At 37.0% G+C, this 23339-nt stretch overlaps 1 protein-coding gene across 1 annotated transcript in view; it reads right to left on the bottom strand.

Moving 5' to 3' along the window:
• Positions 1-22111, bottom strand: part of LOC150080093 (uncharacterized) — an 84759-nt gene extending 62648 nt beyond the window's left edge. The window contains exons 1-3 of the mRNA XM_090381666.1: positions 22043-22111; positions 16869-16871; positions 4444-4690 (exon numbers count right to left, since the gene is read on the bottom strand). Of these exons, the coding sequence (XP_090237792.1) occupies positions 4444-4690; positions 16869-16871; positions 22043-22111 (319 nt within the window). The remainder of the gene's footprint in view (positions 1-4443; positions 4691-16868; positions 16872-22042) is intronic.
• Between the last annotated feature and the right edge of the window lie 1228 nt (positions 22112-23339).

Raw genomic sequence — 23339 nt, forward strand, 5'->3', positions numbered from 1 at the left:
ATGTGTAGTAATCTATGAAGCATGAATCCAGACTGAAAACAAGACTTCAAGCACTTGCAATTTTTGTGTAAAAAAATTAATACAGAAATATACTTAAATGACAAATGGAATGCTTTTTGGGCGCTTCTTATTTGACTTGAAAATTTTCAAGCAGCTTTAACAAAGAAGAAAGTACTTTGTAATCAGTGTTCGTAAAACGTTTCTTCTTCTTTATTATCAATCCTCTAACACGCTCCCAAAGTTTGGTACAAGAGTTTTGAATCTAAACATGCAAGAGATGAAAGAATAAATCCAAAATATGTGTAAATTCAAAGATGAGTATAATAACAGCAGAAGTAACGACTGTAAAATCAGCGCATGGTTTAAAAGAGCCATAAGAAACAGAGCAGATGGTAAGCTACAAACAACCCACACCTATCCAGGAACCCATCATCACCTGATTACTCAGAGTAATGCATTCCTTGCGCAACGCGATGTTGAACGGAACGTAGAGAAGTAATTACAGAAACAGAGCACGTCACATCACTGGAGTTGAATAATATATTGTTAGACAGAGCAGAAGGCAGTTTCACTGTAGCAGCAATGCCATTCGAAGCGTATGTAGATGACTTTCTTTAGAGAAAAAACATGTTTATTTTGGAACGTTACCTTCTAATATAAATCATTTCTGCAATATCAAGAAACTGAATGTATATTTATCACCGAATGTTTCTTAATATCACAAAAATGATTTGTAAATTAAGCTGTTACCGAATATGCATTTTAATTGGTTTATGGTGAAATTGGGTTGCAATTAACTGGATTATCCCAAGGCATGTTGCATTTTAATTGGATAATTCTATATTAGTGAAGACAAAAGTAAGGGTTGTCTAGCTGAAGACCTAACTCCCTTTAAAGTTATAGGAATTTGCAAGTAAACTTTATTGTGGTCTGCTGATGCGTAACAAGAAAAGCAGAACTGTCAAGAAGATAAAGTAATAAACTGGCGATACCAGGATGCATTTCAAGTTTAACTTCCAACTAAGCTGTTACTTGGAGTAACTCTTAACTCAATTGCGTAACCCATCGTAAAAATATGTCTTCACATATCCTTATCACTTTTGTTAGTAATCGCTTCACAGATTGATCTTTACAACAAACGTTTTTATGCAAATTAAGGTATGGATTCGATTTAAATTAATATAGTTAACACATAAAAATTAAAGACGTAGCTGCTGATATTTTCACAGAAGTTTAGATACCTTAAGACAACTTTTTAAGCTCCAAAATATACCTCATAAAAATTTAAAATATATATATACTTTGTAGTTGGAAATGTCATCAGTTAAGACACCATGGATTAGGATCAAATTACGAAGTCCTATGGATATTAACATCCACAAGATATAGTTTACGATTTAAATGTTCTCAGAGGTCATATCAAATATATTTTGGGATATACGGTGTTTACAGGCTCTCGGAACGTTCCGCAGAGCCAAAAGGGTGGTGGTGGTAGCTATAAAGATAAACAATAACAGTTATTTGGATACTAAACGGTTGTCAGGTTGGAAGAGTTATATAGTTACTGCATCAGGCTAAAGTTTAAGAAAATCCCAGCTAAACACTCATAGATATAAATATTACAAGTAGCGTGTTATATAAAATCTAGCTTGGAAGCTATACGTACGTTTCAATGAGGAGAAAAAAGGCGATTGTGAACTATACTTACAAGTAAATGAACTGTATCCATATACAATATCTCATTCACTTTCGTTGGGTGAATGATAACTTAAAGCTATCATTTTTAAAGTTGAAAAATTCGACGGAAAACTGAAGAGGAGAGGGAGGAAAAAGGCACACGACAAGAAGAAAATACGTAAAGAAGGAAAATTACCAAGGAACAGTAGTATCGTGCAAAGAGCACGACTAATCCAATCCATCTCACTCCACACATGTGAGCACTATACAAACACATCTGTTCTAAAGGGCCACACAGGAAATGATCGAAGATGTGAAGTTAACAGTAGCTGATGGGCCAATCTCACGAATGAACACTTCTCCCCTGATGACGTAGTATGAAAGTTTTGTTCAACTGTCGCACTGCACCTTTCCTCGTCTAGTTTCACAATCCATGCAATGGCATTTCCTCAAAGGATTGAAAGCGGCGACGAGAAACATTAAGCGTTGACGATAGGGGAGCCACATGCACATTTAGAACCAATGTCACTTGCCTACTGACCGAGACGGAATCGGTATGACGTAATCCTACCAAAGTCGGAAGACAGACACTAAGACTAGAAGGGGTGGAGGCCCATTAGTCAAACCATCAACATATATATTTTTTTCTAAATTATTTTTTGCTTAAAAATCAATGACATGCAGTAATTCGTGAAGTTGGCACCATGATTGAGATGGTTTTTTTTCTTTTTTTTTTAATTAGACAAAGCAACGATCAAATAATTTTTCAATTAACAGTTGATAGTCTCCATATTCCATACGTTCCAATTCTTGCTTATTAAACCAAAATCGGTCACTTTCCATTTTCCAAACGAACGAATTTTCCAAACGAACGAAATATACATTTTTCTTTTAATAATCACATTTTTCACTGCACATTTCAAACAAGCCAACAGATAATCTTCGTTTGAAAATCAACAGAACTCTGAAGCCAAAAGATCACGCAGATTAATAAGATAAAGAAAAAACGGAGATTATAATCGGTGCCGAAAAAATGACAATCCGCTTGCTGGGAAGATGACGAAATAATGAAGCTCTGTTTCGTTACAATGTACGGGTTTGAAAATAAAGTCCAAAACGGAATAACAAAGCTTAGTACGAAATGACGCAACAATGTTATAAACACGCCATCTCCTGGCTTTGATGCGCATGAGCAGTTGCAGTTCTCCTAGCTGCCGCATAGAGCATAAGTTTGGCCAAGTTGCGAGTGCCAATCAATATAGAAGACGCGAGTTGCTAACGGCGGTGCAATGCGGCGGGAGTTTTCCAGAACTAACGTGAGTCAGACGATTAGCAGAAAGTCATATGACCCATCCAGAAGAATCATCACGGTAGATGAAACTTCCCAAGAAAACATTTATAGCTAGAAAGTTCACAGGTTCATTTGCAGAAGATTCGTGGACATGCAAAAGACCGTGCTATCTGATGGAACGGTTTGCAACAATTAGTGCGCAGAGAGGATGCGCTTGAAACGATTTTTATTAAGAAATCAAATCATTTATAGGGAAACATCTTTAAGTAACGTGCTAGAGGTTCGTTTTACAAGTTTTGCTCAGAATTTTTCAGGTTAAAATGCCACAGACGGAGATGCGTTGAATGTCAATCTCTTTTACTGCTTTCGTAATTCACCTTGACCTCCATTCCGCAAAATGAACAGAAGCTGACAGGTGCTGCCTTCTACGGCCATTCTAAACAATCGAAAATTTACATCTTCGTTTTATTTTATTTTTGTTTCTTTTGTTTTTTGTTGTTGTTGCTCTTTCTTTGTGTATATTATGAGAAACAAAAATAGGATATATTTCGTATTACTTTAAAATGATATTATAAACTAGAAAACCAACTTCGTTCTCGGTAACATCAGGGCCGGCACGAAGCGTGGATGATTTTCATCATCGGCTCTTTATTAGGGGCAAGTTAAAATATACATATTTTTTAAAAGAAATTGAGAGGTAACGAATTTTCTTACCCAATCTTGTCACACACTCCCTACTTCATTAAAAATTAGCACAGCAGAATTAAAATGTGGATTATACTCACATTCTACCTTTACATTACTATATTTTGTTTAAAAGACTTTACTGACTTTGTATGGAAACTAGATCAGGATTTATGCGTTGGCAACTACCTGTAGAGCCAAAAAGTAAAGGCGCCATTATTATAAGTGGTGCTTTCACGTAAATACTTTATTCTAGTCGTTTTTTGTTCTACGATTTTGTAAATCCGTTTCTAAATTTGCCAAAATCTTATCTTATCTTATGTTATCTTAATGCCAAAATCTTAATCTTAAATTTCATCCTAATTCAAATTGCATGATGGGAGCCTATCTGCAGAAACAAAAAATAAACAAATAAACTAATAATAATAATAAAATAAATACGTAATAATAATAATAATAATAAATAATTACCGTATTTTCCGTCTTATAAGAAGCATCCATAATTTAGAAAAATTCATATACAAAAATATTATTCTAATTGATATTTAAAGAACAATAAAAAAGTTTTTCTTCAAAACCAGAAAATCCATCACTGCTATCATCCTCTTCATAATCATCATCACACTCCTTATCCTAACAGTCACTGCAGTTGTCTGATAGCGAACTGTCATTCTCAATATCATAATGTTTCGGTCTTTACTGGATCCCAAGGTTTTTTAACCATTGGTACAACTTAAAAATTGTTGGTCTCTTCATAGTAGGTGTTAAGTTCTGTTGTTATGCCTTCATACATTTATTCCATTCTTTTTTCATGAAAGCTTTAAAAGGCTTTTTAATAAAAACATCGAGTAGTTGTAATTGACCAGTAAGTCCATTTGGAATTACAGCAAGTCGTGTTTTTAATTTTTCACCCTCCTCTGTTTTATGTGCACGAAATTGATCCCATACCAATAGGGCAGGTTTCTTAAGAAGGCCACCAGGAAGCCGTGACCACACATTTTCCAGCCACAGTTTGGTTCCATCTTGATCCATCCACCCCTAGAATGAATATAGAGAAAAATACATGGTGGGATTGTTTCCTTTGGCAGAGTTTTTCTTGAATAAGAGGAGAGGTGGAAGTTTCATTCCATCAGAACAAGAAGCCAAAATAGTACTGTAGTGTGTCTTCTCGTGGCCTGATGTCCTCACAGTTACTGATTTTGTACCTTTAACATTTACCTACTATTTGAGGGTACATTAAATGTACTTCATCCATATTAACAATCTGGCCAAGCTTGTAGTTTGTGTGCTTCCTAGCATTAATTATAAATCTGTGAAATTCCAGGATTTGGTTTTCATATTGTTTAGTCATTTTCTTAGCTATCCTTGTTCGTGTCCTCACAGCTAAGCCGTTACGCTTCATAAATCTATAACAACAGCTTGTTGCGTCAACAAAATGATCAACTCCCTTTGCTTCAAAAATAATTGTCTTTGTTCGCACAGACAGGGCACAGTTCCTTTCCTCTATTATTCACCGATTCAGTTCTTTCTCAAGTCCAGCCATTTTGCTGTTTGTGATGAAGGTAATGCTTGTTTATGATTGCCATACTGAGTTTATCATCTCTTATTTCCGCCACTCCGGGATCATCTTCTCTGTTGGTGGTGGCTCGAAATGTCTTTCGAAGTTCTGTTTACACGTTCCTTTGCGTAACTGATGATTTGTAATTTGTAATCAACTGTGTAAGCAAGACTTTTCTTTGTTGATGCCATCGTAATAGAGTATTAGTACTGTAATCTGATATTTACGGTTAAAGTTGAATAACTGTGCGCATACGCAGTGACTACTCTATGAAAACTTCCATGACAGCTACACCACAAATATTCAATACGGTATCTTAACAGCTACAGCAAGGTTTTATCCCTCCAAATGTCAGATTTACTGGTAATTTATTCATTTAATATCGAAAAAGGTTTCATAAAATTATCTGTATACTGGTAAAAATATATATTTTTTAAAATTAAAATCCCTAAAACGAACGGTATTAGAATCTATATTACTTTTCACTGTGAGTGAGTGAGTTGAAGGTTGGAAGAAACGAAAGAAGATACTTGTTGACATTACACTTGAATTTCTGTATATTATAATTTTTGGGAAATGAGGATGAAGGGAGGTTGTTCCAGAAAAAGGACGTTGAAGAATAACTGAGGAAGTAGAAAAGCTGAGTCTGTGAGTTTGACGTTGGACAGTAAAAGGAAGATGACTGGTAGCGGCACGTGTTCGGACTGGTGTGGAAGAGAGAGGAGGAATTATTTCCCAATTCAGAAGAACAGTGCCTATCTATAGAAAGTATCTATAGAAAAAGCATGCAGAAATAACAGGACGCCTGTGAGACAGAGAATCGAGAGACTGTAAGAGATAGGTCATTAATTAATCCTAATTGCCCCTCTTCTGAATGGAGGCTAGAAGCTTGAGAGAGATTATTATGGGAAACCGCTCCAGATTTAGGAACAATATTCCATGATAGGGCGGATTGGCTGTATAGAATGAGTAGCTGTATAGAAGGAAAATAAAACCCAATTTTTAGATGTAATGAACGCAGCATCTGTGATGTGCTTATGCCAACAGAGAGATCAAAAGTCAGAGTAATCCCTAATAGAGATATGTGATCTTGTCAGAAATCTGAGTGTCATCAAACATAAGCATAGGACCAGAAGAATCCTTTTTTTTTTGGGATATAAGAAAGGATTGAAATTAACCAAGTTATCTTTGTTCCACTGGAGAATTACCGGGAGATCAGCATTTAACGAATTGCTAGTAGATATTCGAGAAGTTCCAGCTATTTGTGCATGGCAATGTTTCTCAAACTGGAAGATGGAATGCAATGTGCTATCGTCAGCTAGCATTTCTAGTCAATAGAAGGTCATTAATATACAAGACGAAAAGAGTGGGAGGAAGAAACTGAACCTTGGGGAACGCTAGCATCAGTGGAGAAGTTTCAAGTTAGGGAACCGTCTACAATCATCCTCAGTGAGCGGTCAGAGAGAAAACTGGTTATCCAATTACAGAAAACCTTCGGAAATCCATAAAATGAAAGAGTAGTTAGAACACCTTTATACCAAACACGATCGAAAGCCTTCGAAATGTCAAGAGCAACTACTTGAGATTCCCCAAACTTCTCAACTAAATTTTTCTATAGATGGGTAATATAAGCCAGTGAATCAATACTAACGGAATCCCTACTGGCGAAAAGTGATCAGCTGGAAGGGTTCTAGACAGTTTAGGAGTTGGTGGTTAATGTATTTCTCCATTATTTTAAAAATAGCAGAAGTTCAATGAGAAGATAATTGGATGGGAGGGATTTATCACCCTTTTTAGGAACTGGCTGGATATGAGAAAATTTCCAAGCAAAAATAAAATCACCAGAAGAATAAGAAAGTGTAAAGATGCAATACAGAACAGTTGTAAGCTCAAGAACACAAGTTTTGAGAACAATAAAAATAAATAATATAGCGGCCATCTTCTGCAATGACTAAAAAACTTACGAAAAGTGCTCATTCTGTAGTCCACCAGTCAACGACAGGCCCCCCCTCTAATCTAACGAAGAATTAAAATGGGGAAATAATGAAATATTTTAGATTGTACATTATTAAATGAAACCACCAGTTCGTTGGCAGAGAAACTCAGAATTATAATAAATAATTATCCATTTAATGATTGCATCCTTATTACCATTATACAGTTTACCATATGGTAAATAATTACAATTTATTAGACTCAAAAGTTGTAATTTCCATAAGACATGCATTTTAATTCTCAACTGATATTGCGCACACGGACACCAAAAGTTATTATGAGTATGTGAGTCTGTCTTTTATCTCCCTCCCTTTCCCATGTGTGTCAACCCAGTAGTTTAATATTATGGTCCATTAAATACTGAAATGAATATCTGATACATGTATTTATGCAAACATATAAGCACCTGCAAAATATGATAACAAAACAGAATAATATCTACCAACCACATAAAGACCAAAACAACATCATATTGTGAAGAAGTAATGTTTATAAACACTCAATCCCCTTCTAGGTCGCATCTATAACCAGCTGTCCACCAAAATGAGATTGGGGAAATACTCTTATCAAAGTACGCAATTTGAATTTTATCAATTTGCCTCGACAGCAGGAATACGCATATTATCCATCCTTAGCTGACCTCGCTTTTTTATCGGACTCTTGGTAATAGCAACTATGCTATCACACATGTCACTATCTCAGCGAAATCCTCACAAGAAAGCTAATCCCTTTATTCCTACGAACCCTCCGATTCTTGGACATATTATTGGACAGCTTTCTCCTAACGCAATTATCAGTTGTGCTACGTTCGCTGGGTGCCATTACAAGAGCACGTATGTAAGCACCACCCCCAGTGTATTAAAGGTCACATTATTAAGAATCAACCGTGTCTTATAACCTAATACCGTGATGACGTCAGAAGGATCATGAACACGTGCTTTAGCGATGTGCAGCGAAGAGCAAATGTAGTTTCCGGCTTGTTGTTTGAGACGACCAGCACTAACTTGCACAACACGCACCAGAAAGATGACCCTTCATAACTAAAATATTCCTGTAGCTTCAAGCGTTTCCATAAATCGTAAGCGCATGATTTAGACAACAGTTAGAAGGTTTCAATATGTATTTATATTTATAGGATCATAAAGTCTTGTTTAGGGCAGATTGTCCTGACAGTGGGGACGTGACACTGGCAAGCATGTTGACACTGAAAAGCACTCGCTCGCTCTGAAAGGTCACATTATATATAACAGAAACAGTCACTTACATAAATAGAAATATTGTGTACGCCTGATGTTTACAAACCAGTTTTGTTCATTGTTTGATTTTTTACCAAAGTAACTATGGATACGAGGCACCAATGTACTGTAAATTGCATATATTCTATAGTCGGTATGCCTGTTTTACTTCATGAAAAACCCAGGTTTCGGAAGGCATGCAATTCTCGTCCAAGACTGCCTAACTTGGCCAAGGTGTGAAGTCATAACTCAACTTTTAACTTTACTCTTTCGAATTTATTCTGTTTTTATTCTGTTTTTGTCTGTTTTTGTTTCGAATTTATTCTGTTTTTGTCTCGCAAGTCCAAGAAATATCTTCCGTTGCTAATATAGCATTTTTTCTGTATAATAATGCTGATTTTTTTCTCTATTGCTTTATATCTCAGCGTTTTTTGATCAATTTTTACAAGCTTTCCTTTTCCTTTATAGGAGATCAGCAGCTAACCCATATTTTCTTAGAACTGTACAACTGTGATGAGCCAGTTTGCATGTTCTGAGGGTTGAAAAACTTGGAATAACCTACAAGAAAAAGCCCTGTCCATTCGCCCTAAGACTGGCTAACTACAATTCCAATTGAATCTGGGTTGAAATCCGACGGATTCGACCCTGATCTCTCCAAATGATTGACCAAAGGCGAAACGTCTACACTGTCACGGAAGATCAATTACGAAACAGAATACTGAAATACATACTCGTATATGAATTATTGTACAATAAGCGAAAAGTGACAGTGAATATCAGATGTTCCATATACAACAAGTATAAAATTAACAACAACAACAACCAGAACATTCCCAATGTATGTTAGCACCCCTAGTGCTGTACCGGTATAACTTCCAGGGATTAAAGCGAGCAACATTCGCAGGGGTTACAAGTTATAACAGTTAAAAAACTTCAAAATTCGGATCTTATATAATGTGGACTGCCTTCTCTTTCAGAAGCGTTTGCATGTGTGTAAGCACTCATTATCTTCAACATATCCTCTGTTTGTCCGACTGCCTCTAACAACTCGACTCCCAGTGGGTGGATTTTAATGAAATTTTATATTTGGAGCTTTAACTTTATTTTGCTGTCGGATATCCCAAATTTCATTAACATCAGGTTAAAATAAATCCATGGCACGTGAGTCACAAGGAGCATGCATAGGAAAATACGAAAATATACGAGCAGAAACCACCCAAATACAGTTTATACTATTAGAAAGTATTTTTTATTGAAAACAAAATTTGATTTGTGGCCTATCAGCCATATCTAGCAGTGAAAACGGTAATTGTAATTGCGCACAACATTATGCAACAGCAAAGTTCTCATCGCAAACTTTGAATATATATAAGAGGGCCACGCCGAATGCTGGGAAATTTTATAGAATTGGTGTCCAGAAATTGGACACCAATTGGCAACCGCCAACGCATGACAGTACAAATATACAATACCCTAAATATTTTATTAGATATATCCATTTATTTCATGAACTGGAGCATTCCTTCAATAACAAGTTGGTTGGTCAGTTGCTTTAAAGTTTTAGGCTCATTAGCAACTTAGGCCATATTGAGCCTATATAATATGCCTGTAAATTGCGTGTTCTGTGGTCGATTTGTTGTTTGCTGGACGAAAAACTCGAGTTCCCAGGAGAAATCACCATGCTACCCCACCTGAGACCGATTAAGCCAGCCACGCTGTGAAAAATACTGGATTCGAACTCAGCTCTTTCCACCCAATGTGGGGAGGAGCCAGTAGAGCAACGGCAACTTACCCATACGCTATAAAGTGGATGGGTATATCCCAGTGACTCTGTACTGGTGCAATTTAGTCCAGTCCCAGATAAGAAAATCTAATGATTTCCGTGACGGTGAGCGTGATATGGCAAAGAGCGCCAGACACGCCGGTATGAGTATCTTTAAAAGGAGAAGTTCCCTAAATAAGAATTTAAATATATATTTCTGAACTTATTTCAGAATAGTATCAATATTAGTTGTGGCAAATGATGCAAGAAAGCAAGTTCAGCATCAGCAAAAAAAAAACTTCCGTATCACCTGTCCATCCCCTCTAACAGTTTGTCTAGTTCTTTCTTGAAAACAGTTTTACAATCACTTTCTAAAATTATTCAAAAGGAAATATTTGCTAATTCTGAGGAATTCGAAACACATTTTAAGCTCTAAAAGATCTAAAAATGAAACGGCAATACAATACATATCCTTTACTCATGAGAACATTTACGATTCCTTCAAAACAGACAATACGATTTGATACTGAACGTCATCTCATCAAATTAATAGTTCACATTTAAAGTTTATTGTTTAAAAATTGCATTAGTGTTCTGTTTGATTTTAAGTACTGTAATAAGCTGAATATTTTGTCAGTATTACAACAGTTCAGTAATTCGTACCTTAATAATGGGCGGTACAAGATTCATTTCGAATACTTCATCGAGGATGTCATGATTCAGATGAGAAAGGGCGTAGACGATTCCCGTATGAGTCATGAGTTCATTGCTTGTATAGCCTGTGGTATGCATTCCAAGGTCAATCTACTAGGTAATCTAGTTCAACTGGTCATTCTATTCGTTGGAATATTTTGCATGGTTACTTAGACATGTTTCACTAGCTAACGCTAGGAAAACATGCTTAAGTAGCTTTAAGGGGTATGTTAGGGTGGTAAATTGTACAAGAACATTTAGTTTTTAGTGTGCTTGTACAGTAATATCAGGATTGTCGTCAATAAAATGACTGAATTCGACTTCCTGGTTAGGACAACCAACGTTGACATAATAGAGCTAAAAGAAAGGTGCTGTCGCCCAGAAATAAGGAATTATGAGTTTTACAATGTATTTATGAAGGACAGGAAAGATAGGTGGTGTGGTGGAATCATGCTTCTGATCAAACGCAGCCTGAGTTCGACAAAAGCTTTTGCAGAATTCAGTAGATACGCATATATTTATTAAAACTGCAAAGCTTTTGTTCATATTATAGAATCCATGTGTGAATTAATTGGACGCAAAGGTATGATTACAGCCAGAGTAATCTACAGACCAGAAGATTATGAACAGTATTCAGATAGAATGGACAAACAAGGGCAAATTTCTTATGGGCGATTTCTTGCCCCTTGCTGATTGGAGTAAATGGAAGGGAAGCTCACCACGGAGAACAAAATTTTAAATCTAGATATTCATTAGTTTCACTAACGAGTACCTGGATTTCATTGGGAAAGTATCAAGGAGAAGAATATCCCAGACCTGATCCTCACCCACAAAACAGATGACATCATAGAGAGGAGAGTAATTAGCAGAGGATGGTCACGCAGTTCTAAGTTGGATGATGCGGTGTGAGAGAGAGAGAGAGAGAGAGAGAGAGAGAGAGAGAGAGAGAGAGAGAGAGAGATAGCAGTAGTTGACTGCAAAAGAATGGGTGTTAATTTCAGGAAAGGGAAATTATCACAGATTGAGGTGCTACATGGTCTCTGTCAATAGGGACAGCAGACGAAGGGGATATATTTTTAAAGCAATAGTCGTAGAAGCAATGAATGCAGTAAGAAAATATAGCACGAGAAGGATACCGAGGTGGAAGAATAATGAATCAGCCAGTTTATTAAGGGTACAATGAATTGTCCACGTATATGAATACGAATAAAAAAAAGAATGAGATCGGGCCCATGAGCAATGGGTGCTAGAAAATCTTAGATAACCCAGCTGATGTTGCTGATTAATTGCATAGCCAGTTTGCATCCATATTGTCTATAAAGAAGAAAGACCCTTCATGGTGAGGAGGAACTGGCGAATGAAGCTGAGAAACATGAAATTAGCAATAATATTGGAATTACAAAATATTGTTTATTCGAAAAACTTTCAAAACTAAAGGCGAATAAAGTTCCTGGAGTTGAGAGTTGATGACACATAACCACATATTTTAAAGGGGGCGGTAAGAGAATGCATTGAACCATTAAGATTATTATTATTATTATTATTAGCTAGCCATATGGTGTAAGGAAGCCTGAGGATATGCTGCACCAGCCAAAAAAAAAAATTCTGAATTATCCCGAGAGAGAGTCCGAAGTTTTTTTTTCCGGTAGTTGTTGGCGCATCAGCGGCCATAATGCACCTCCCAAGGTTTTTGCAGTACTTTAATCCAAGCCCGAGGCGGGATACCAACCCGCGACCTTTGGGTTGCCAGGCAGGCACTTAACCCACCCGGCTAGAGTCAGAAGTAGAAGGGAATCGCCAAATAAGAGAAAAATTATGATATCCAGCTCAGGACCCTGGGTGCCAAGCCCATACTCACCAAATGTGAGCCGCTGTGGGTAATTAATTATGAGGGAATTACTGCAGCGATTCCTTTGGACTGAAAAGTGCCAAAACTTCTCAAATGCATAAAGGTAGCTCTAAGAGCAAAGTAGGTAACTACCGACCGACCGTCATATCAGTGGTAGGAAAATCAAAGAGGTAATGAATCGATAATGCAACATATTGCCATTAGATAAAAATGGAATTCACAGTTTTGTAAAGGAAATTAAGCTGATTAGGTATTTATAACAAATCCGCTGATATGTAGGATTCTTTTTTCATTTGACAGTCCTGAACAAGAAGTTACTGTATAAGCCAAAACATGTTAGGTTCACTGTAAAGATCCTTACTGGGTCGCAGAGTTGCTGCAGAGCAGCAGGAGGACGGTTGTGATTAATGGTTACTCTTCAGACCAGGGCAAAGTAAGAAGTGAAGATCCGCCCCCCAAGGGTCGGTACTCTAACCACTGCTGTTTCTGATTTTCTTAAACGATATACTGTATATCAAAATGTTATACTGTAATATCAAAATATATATACTGTAATATCAAAATATATATACTGTAATATCAAAATTTTTGGGTTATATCAAGATCAGAGATTAGTTAATGAACAGCATCACATAGCGCTTCTTTATGACAGGCTACAGCGATGGTCAAAGAAGTGGTGGCTATCTGTTAATGAAGTGAAATGCATGGTCTTACACTCAGGGTGGTAAATGACAGGAATCTGGTCTTTACAAGACCTACAACACTTAGGCAAACGGATTAAGAAGTGGCAGTTGAGGTTTAACACTGATGAATGTAAGGTATTACACATTAATAATCCCAGAATAACACACCAATTAGTGGTACGACGCTCAAGCAGAGCCCAAGTGGGAAAAGAAAGAGATCTGGGTAATTATACAGTCCCATAAGTAGTTCTCTAAGCAGTGGAGACAGACTGCTAAGAAGACTCATGATGGGTTCTGGCAACGGTATACGGGGATTTTGCCAGCAAGAATAAGGAGGTGATTATCCCATTGTATAAAGCAATGGTTAAGCCGCACCTTGAGTACTGCATATAGGTTTGGAATCCCCATTTTAAGGATACAAAACTGTTGGAAAGGGTGCGGAGAAGAGCAACAAGATTAGTCAAGGACATAAGATGGTGTTCCTACCATGAAATATTTCAGTTCTATAGATTGCAGCGCTTGGAAATCAGGCGACTGAAAGGAGATTTGATTGAAGTGTTTACGGCTTTGAACGGATTGAGTAAAGTAAATGCTCATGGTAACTTTCTTCTTTCTCAGACAATACACACACAAAGGAACATAAAATGAAAAACGATGGATTCAGGAGAGATGGTCGAAAGTTTTGGTTTAGCCCAGAGAGTAATTGGTTGTTTGAATAGATTTCCATTTAGCGTTGTAGAGGTGAAGAGCCTGAATAAATTGAAGGAAGTATTAAAAAACATTTTTGAGAAGAAGGACATGAGGTGGGTAGGGGTTTTTTTTTGGCTTGTGTTGTATTAGCTTGCTTCCTTGCATCATTTGTTACTTGCAACTATTAATATAATTCTAAAATTATATTAATACTACACCCGGAGCGTTAATCCACAGATGTTTCCAGTCTTCAATGGATTGAAAATCAGAATCAGTTAAAGAATCCCTCATTTTTTAATTTTATTTTTCTCCTTGTTGATTGCTAACTCGCCTTTCTTCCTACCAAATTAGTATCCTTTTCTCAAATTTATACCATCGGTCTTATCTAAGTACATTAAGGTTCTGCTCACTGACTGCCAAGTCTTCACATTTTGCAACAGTGTTTTGCAAACTACCTCCTCATCCTTCTTGCTATTAAGATCATACAGTGGTGTTAGAATGTAAACTGCTTTGGAGTTACAAATGTTGTTTGCTACGTTAATAATAGTTTATCATATAAATTACTGAGTCTCAGCTATAGTCCTGGCAAAAATATAAAGTACTCCTAGGACTTTGATATTCTAAGCCAAACTGCAAGATTACATCCCCGTTATGAATAAAAACGCATAATTATGTTAGAGTGGCAGTATATTAAAATTCACTCTCCGCCTGTATTACGTGTTTTGGCAAGGCGGCCACTGCCATTATACAAGGATCTTTTAAAAAGTTTTTTTTTGAGAAATTGCATGGAAATCAATTAGAACAGGCTTTCATTCTGTTTTTGTTGTGGCTAGTTCGCGGTAATGCAATTGAATCAGGACAATCTTTTTTATTACTCCATGGAACAATTATCTGACTACATATTCAACTACGAACGATCGATGGTCCGTGCATGAAGTTCTCCACTTTTGTTTCTTGATCTACGATGCAATCAATTATGTTCCATTTGGAGACAGCTTCGTTTATACACACGCATGTCGCACGATGTTCAAGCGTAGACCACCGATCCCCTCTGATGCATCCATACTTCAAATTAATACTTCCTTCCTACATACAAATGTCCACATTGATATACCTGTCAATATGTGTATGTACTGGCAGTACCATTATTATTGTAAGTAGATGGCAGTATCATTAAAATGGGAATATAAAAGGCGTGTACTTGGTGTAGCGTACATACCTTTTGTATTATTTTTTTAATAGTACTGCCATCGACCTGTCATGTAGACGCTGCAATTAACCATTATGCCGAGTGGTCAAGAGCGAGCATGCTCTAGCACACGCTCTTTGGGTGGACCGTGGTTCAAGTCCGTGGCTGCTAATTACGATTAACCATTGTATTCATGATTTATTGTAAACTCCTCTGACTTGGTGGGTGTGCTGAAATATAAACAAGGTGCTTTAATGCAGTTTAAAAACAGTGTACTTGTATATAACCAAATACGGAGGATGCGGAAAGGTCAGGGAATGACCACCGCATATTCCAGGAGCAATATGGCCTTAGTTGCTAATGCTCCTAAAAAAAACAAATAACAATAACAATAACTTGTATATATTATTGTATTTATTTATTTATTTTTATTTTATTATTTTTGGCTGGTGCAGCATAAGCCATAGGCTTCCTTGCACCATGTGGCCATTGCTAATACTAATACTGTACACTCAATGATCACTGAATTGTGACCATCCCATCCGCAATGGACTATGCCGCATAGCTCGCAAGCAGGTGGGGATGGTTGCTTAATATGGGGAAAGTTTTGTTGGCAAGAAGTAGGCCTCTTGGTGCGTATCAACCAAAGGTTACTGGTGAGGTTTACTGGTAGTTCTCAGTCTGCGCGGGTAGCACAGTGGTATCGTCATCGTTCTCCCCACACCGGGTGGAAATGGCCCGGGTTGGAATCCCGTCGATGACGCGAAGAACTTTAATGGGCTTTTTTTCACTCCGTGGCTGAGTTAGTCGTTCTCAGGCGTAGATGGCAAGGTTTTTTATCCCCAGATACTGGGGTTTTTTTTCGTCCAGCAAAAATTTACTCCCGGAAACTAGGGTTTTTTGTAATTCCTAAAGACTATAGAATATTTGCAGATTTCAAATCCAACGGCAACACATCTCTTGTCTTTTCAACTATTACACAGAGAGTGTAATCTATAGATGGTTGGTACTATGGGTTCCAATAACCTTTTGTTCTGGGCCATAAAAAAACATCCATATTTAATATTCACAATTATAACCAATTTAAAATTGGAAATGAAATTTGTAATAGAAAATTTCGCAAATGACGACTCCAGGAAATAAAACGGGATATTACCAATAATAATAAAAAAGCCTTCGCTCGAATTTTTAAAACGAGTTCCCACCAATTTCAACAACCATAAATTATGACAGCTATCGAAGTTAAAAAAAGAAAAAAAACCGTTTTGTAATTGCTTTTGGAATACCAAATACGAGTATATTTGTTTTCTTGGTAGTCTTTTACTTCTGAGAAATTTTGAACCGAGTTACAGGGGTAAAAAAACAACTTTGTTTTTATCGCCACGATTATGGCTATATGCCAGCCCCACGCATTCTTTTTTAGTGATTGCATTAGCTAATGTTCATTTTTCTTTCTAACTGCATAATAAAATTTTCCTTAAGAATCCGGAATGAGTTTCATCAAGTGCATATAAACACCTACGCACAGTTCAGATTATGAGAGGAAATTGCATTACACTTACCTGCTGAAAATAAGAAAATAGCTTTTATTGTATTGAAAATGGCAGTCAGATATAACGACACTCTGTTCCTGCCATTTAATGAACTAAAAATCACAGCAGTTTGACTCGAGGTATATACATAAATGACTACAAATTAGAGTTAATTATTTAAATTTTAAATTAGCGTTTTATTTTTAAGGGAATTTACCTTGAATTCTAACCCAGAAAGTCAATAAATTTACATTGGCAAACGAATAAAACGTTGGCAAACGAAGAAATTCTTGCAGAAATAACAAACAGCGACATCTACAAAATCGTAACGATTTATAATAAAATATTTATTTTTTTATTATTAAATAATAAACTGCGCAATGAATATATTTGATCACATAATTTTCTTAATCACAAAATGTTTGATTAAAAAATGGTTAACGATAAAATAATTTCATCCAAATATTGTACTGCATTATCTATTTACTGTAAAACAGTGGTTGAACAGAACAGAAGTCAACAGTTGCTCACTTCTCCCTTTAATTCCCCTTTGTGAATGAAGAGACATTTGCCATCTATAGGGACCTCACTATAATCCAAGGGTGCTCTCATAATTATGAGAAAAGTTTGCTTCATCTCTTTTACTGATTCTTTTAATATAATTAGATAGATTCCATTAATCTAGTTGCCTTATTAATTTTCAGCTTCAACAATTTTTCTTCCACTTTCTTCACAGTTATCACAAACTTACTTATCTCCCAGTTATAACTTGGTCCTTCTAGTATTCCCGTACGTAAATCTTTCTTCATGCGTCAGTCTGGATGCTAAATATTTAGTCAGTTTTTCAGCAATCTGAAGAGTTCATCAATAATTATGACATTCCTACTTGGTGGGCCAATGTGGTTCATTCGTTTCTTCTAGTGTTAACATAAAAAAAAGTAGCAAAGAATTCTATGCTACTTTTCTTTGCATACTTAGCAAAAGACTTCTCATAATCTGCTTTAGCTTGCCTAATTTCTTTAAGTGACTTGATTACCGGTTACTTTATATTCCCTATAGGTTTCCGTGTCTCCTGATAATTTATAATTATCCTATGCATTTTTCATCTCTGCCACGTCTCATCTGTTAATGTGACATCCATTTATGTCTAGACCTCGAACAATATCTCGTGGTTACGCGTAGTATAAAAAGCTTAGTAGCTTCTATAATCCCTGAATGCTTCTGATTTAGAATTTGTAGTTTGCAATATCATCAGTTGGTGCCACTGAAAAGAATTTAAAATTTCTCTGAGACAAGTCTCGTCAGTTCAATTTAACTACTAATGTAATCACCTTAAGCAAAATTCTCTCCTTTTACCCCTGGCAGTAGTTATATTTTTAAGTAAATTCAACATTAATGTATTATGATCACTGCCGCGTCTAGTGATTCCTGTGAATTCTAGTGAAACTTGACAAGACGTTATTGTAGTTGTTGTTGTAGCAGGGTTTTAGGAGCATTAGCGACTAAGACCATGTTGCTCCGCGTATATTGTCTGTAAATTGTGTGTGTTCTGAGATCGATTTTCTGTTTGCAGGGAAAAAAATCAGAGTTTTTGGGAGAAAAAAACCATGCTCACCGTCGCCTGAGACCGACTAACTCAGACACGTTGTAAAAAAAGTCCATAAAAATTCCTCACGTCATCGATGAGACTCGAACTCAGGTCTTTTCCGCTCGGTGCGGGAAGGACGGCGATTGTGCCACCCACGAGGGAAAATGGCAAGACAAAATCACAAAGGCATCCTTCATGAAATTACTTGACATTTTATGAGAAATGGAAATGCAAATACCCTTGTGGGTAACCCAGTTGCTATAATCACCCTCGTTCCAACACTATGTGGAAAAATCCTGAGTTCGAATGGCGCCGATGACGCGAGGAATTTTTATGGGTCTTTTTACAGCGTGGCTAAATTAATCGGTCTGAGGCGAGAATAACATGATTTTTTTTTTCTCGGAAAATCGAGTTTTTCGTCCAGCACATAAAATCTGCAGTTTAAGCATATATACGGCGCAACAGATTAGACTAGACAAAGACAGTAGCAAATTTAAAATTGGGAAAGGAGTTCGACAAGGAGACACAATATCTCCGAAGTTGCCCTTTCAGAAGATTAGACTGATCGCAAAAAAGAGTCAATGTGAATGGAGAGTATCTAAACCATTTACGATTTTCAGATGAAATTGTGGTCATAAGCCATGATCATAAAGAATTAGAGAAAAATCTTAATCAGTTATGCAGAGTTGGTAAGGATTTTGGACTAAAGATGAATGCGGCTAAAACAAAAGTAATGATGAACAAGTATGCCACAGAAAGGGATATAATCATTGAAGGAGCAGTAATTGAAAAGGTGGAGTCATTACTTATCTGGAACAAGTCATTAGCTGTAATAATGGTAAATGGCTGGAAGTCAAGAGAAGAATAAATTTTGGATGGATAGCATTCAGGAAATATAGTCACACACACTGAGGAGCAATGTCCCAATTTGTCAGAAACGTAAAATAATGAACCAATATATACTCCCCACCATGACTTATGGAAATGAAACTTGGGCGCTCACCAAAAGAATGGAAGAGAAGCTGAGAACTACACAGCGAAGAATGGAACGAATTATATTGGAAATGAGACTGTTAGGTAAGAAGAGAAAGACATGGATTAGGCAGCAAACTCAAGTAAAGGACATTCTTATCAAAACTAAAGAACTAAAATGGTCTTGGGCAGGACACACAGCGCGAAGACAAGATGACAGATGGACTAAGAAAATAACTGAATGGTACCCAAGAGGAGCTAGACGAAAACCTGAAAGACAACGACGGAGATGGACAGATGAAATTATTGAGTTTGTGGGTAGCAAATAGATGGCCATTGCATACAGAAGGAACTGGAAAGTTGCTGGAGAGGCCTTCATCCTGCAGTGGATTGAAAATGGCTGATGATGATGATGACGGCGCAATATGGCAAACAACAAAAAATATAGCAAGATTCCGTTCTCTATAACCAAAAAACTGAATAAACGGATGTCATTAAAGCCCATATTAAAATGCTGATATTAAAATTTTCCAATTTTTAACAAAATGTTTATGATTTCAGCATCTTTTCTATCCAATCTTATAAAAGATTGGATAGTAAATCTTATAAAATAAATATTATAAAAGCATGAACACCAGGAAAGATTTGTTTATTATAAGAAAATGTCTGCTAATCAATGTTGCTAGTTAAATATAAAAGAAACGAAATAATATCTGAAAAGAACCAAGTATAAGTCTTCTCTGGTGAATGTGGGATGGGGATGTGAGGAGATGCCAAATAGATACAGCTAATGCACTATCAAAATAAAATCAGAAAAAATTGTGTTTAGCATTTACAAAAGTATGTTTAATAGGCCCTTGTTCTATTAGAGATATATGATCAAGTTTTATTAATATATAATAAAACGTGTAATAAACGTTTGTTTTTGCTGCTAGGACGTCTGCACAATTAGGGTACATAATAGCATCTACATAAACAAGCAATTTGTCATAGTAATTAAGCAATAAATTCATCGAAAACAAGCCAGAGTTTTATAATTTACCGTTGTACTTCTGAACATGGCATCTTCCTTCAAATCTTTACGCTTCTAATATTTAAATGTCGAAACATTTTCGGCAGACTCGTGCTGATTTTCAATATAATAAAAGTCGGTTCTAGAGACTTCAAAAACTTACTGTAGACAAAATTTATTTGCATATTTTTAAGTTACGGTTACCATCATCAATTCTGTTTGTTCTTTAACAGCCATCAGAGTCACTTCAACACTAATCCACCAAAGAAAGACACTGTGGTGATCCTCGACCTTGGGTTGCTGCATATTTTATTTGTTTTAATAAAAACAAAGACGTTCCTTGATTCTGAAACTTATTTTGTATTCCTTGGAATGATAAGCTATTAGCAATGACGCAAAGCCAAAACGAAAATAAATAGCGACTTACAACTGAAAGTACTTATAACTGAAAATGAATAATGTTTAAACGACTCCAATTAGCAAAATTTCAACTCTAGACCTGAAATCTAGACGGTTTAAAATCCTCTCTTCATTCGGATATCCAATACTTTTCTTGTTTGACAGAAGGGATACTTTTAATAGTCTGATATTGCCACCCCATTTCTTAAAATACAGAATAATGCTAAATAAATATTAGTACAATAGTTAGTTTAGAATTTTCAAGCTTCTCTGCACACAGAACTTTCGATCTTGCAATAAGCCACAATGAAGTGATCAGTCAACCGCACTTTTCGAGTTACAAAGAATAGAGACAACAACTGATCCGGCTGACTAGCTGACCTTTTAGTTTGCGGATTTAAATTAAGGACAGCAAAACCTAAACTGGGTATATAATTCCTGTTGTTAAGCCTTTTAGCAGTATAAAATGCCATTCAGGGGCAAAATTACAAGCCAGGCAACCAGTAATAAACTGCTGTATCCACCGTCTGACGACCATCTATCAGAAATCAACTATCTATCGATGGAGTCCTCACACCCAGTAATATATAAATTATCCAATCAAAACATTATGACCACCTACCTAATCATGGTTATGTCCTCCTTCTGCTATCAGTACCTTGTACGGTCTATACCTGTCACATAGAGGCATGGACGCTATAAGACCTCCGAACATTGCAGGAGGTATATTTCAACGTGGTCTGGTAGATCTGCGATAGTCCATGATGGAGAATTCAAACGCTGGATCTGTCGATTCACGTAATCCCAGAAATGTTCTATAGGATTCATATCTGGCGAATCGGCGGCCAAAGTAGCACCTGGAAGCAGGGGCGTATTCAGGGGTGGGCAGAGGGGGACATATGCCGCCCCCTAACCTAGAATTTGAAATTAAAGAAAAAGATCGCAGGAGGCGTTCTAAAAAAAAATCTCAAAAGTCTGGTCGCCATGCCCCTCCCCCCTTACGATGATACTTGGTACGCCACTGCCTGGAAGTAATTTTTGTGTTCAGCGAACCACCTTCGAACAATACCGGCAATGTGGTGGGTCGCATTATCCTCACCTGTACCATCTGGGAAACAGTCATCATGAAAGGGTATACCTGATCAGTCACAATGGAGAGGTAGTTTTATCATTCACAATGCGGTATAGGGTTAGGAGGGCTCCACGAGATTCCCAGGAAAATATCCCACTTACCAAAACACTGCCTATTTCTGTTGGACCAGGACACAAGTTATTCCTCTCCTCAGTTTTTCGCCACACCATCCACACGGCATAGCATGAAAAGTGATTCTTCGGAAAAGGCAACTTTTTTTTTCTAGTCGTCTGTGGTCCAATGATGCCGTTCAGACTCAAACTTTAGGTGTCGTTGGAAATGGGTGGCCGTAAGCATGGGTATCTTGACCGGACTCCTACTCTGGAGATCCATAGGAACGAGGGTTCGTTGGATTATGATCTTGAAAACGCCGCTAACCATCCGCTAGTTAAAGTCCATGATCAGCCGTTCCACTGTTTCGATCTATCGGCTCGCATAAAGCGGGACAGTCTACGTTCACCAGGAGCATCGATGAGGTGCAGGCGGCTGCTTGGCCTTGCGACTACTGTTCTGTCCACTATTCCGTCCACTCTTCGAATACCTTAACCACAGCATGTCACGAACAGCCCACAAGATTCGCAGTTTCAGCAAATACTGCCACCGTACAATGTTTCAGCAATACTGCCACCCGATAATGATTCCTTTTTCGAAATCCGTCAGATTACATCCCTTGCTCATGTCAATGAAGTACTTCGTATGGACCTCATTCCGAGAACCTGCAATATCACTTTTACCGGTTCTCACCACGACACGTGCGCACCAGGTTGAGAAGAAAAACTGACTGCTAAACACAGGGGAGGGTGGTCATAATGTTTTGGTTGGACAGTGTATCAGCCCCATCGGCGCATTGGGTGAAAACCTTCTAGCTACAACTAGAGGTTTTCACCTATAGTTGCTAGTAGGCTATTAAACAAATTTATCTTAAAAATATTTTTATTATAATATAGATTATTTATAAGTGGCCGTGTACCTGTATATTTTCCTATGCATGCCATTGGTTCGCCATTCCTCGTTTAGAACATTCTAATTAGCCGATCTCAGGAGTAGGGTTTAAACCCTGATTTATTCCGGTTTTTCAAGACTGAAAAACCCGTGAAAACAACTTATACTGACAAATACACGAGGAAAAACTCGAAGCGAGGGTAGCCTTGGACGCTGATATAATATCACTATTATTCTAACAAGGAACTGTTTCTTTGAGAGACTTGTTTTTGAACTCGTTCCACAGAGCTTACAAACACTGCCAGTCAAATTCAGTTATCTGCACTTCGTTCTGACTTTGTCCTGCCTATGGATCGTCTCCTAAACAAGTCATGAAAATGGTGCCTTTGTGACATTTTCACAATGATGGGTTACGTTTAAATCAATAGTGTGAACGATAAATGCGAAATCCGGAGG

Source organism: Mastigoproctus giganteus, chromosome 9 (genome assembly GCF_048544385.1).
Source record: "Mastigoproctus giganteus isolate SK-2022 chromosome 9, ASM4854438v1, whole genome shotgun sequence".
Taxonomy (NCBI): domain Eukaryota; kingdom Metazoa; phylum Arthropoda; class Arachnida; order Uropygi; family Thelyphonidae; genus Mastigoproctus; species Mastigoproctus giganteus.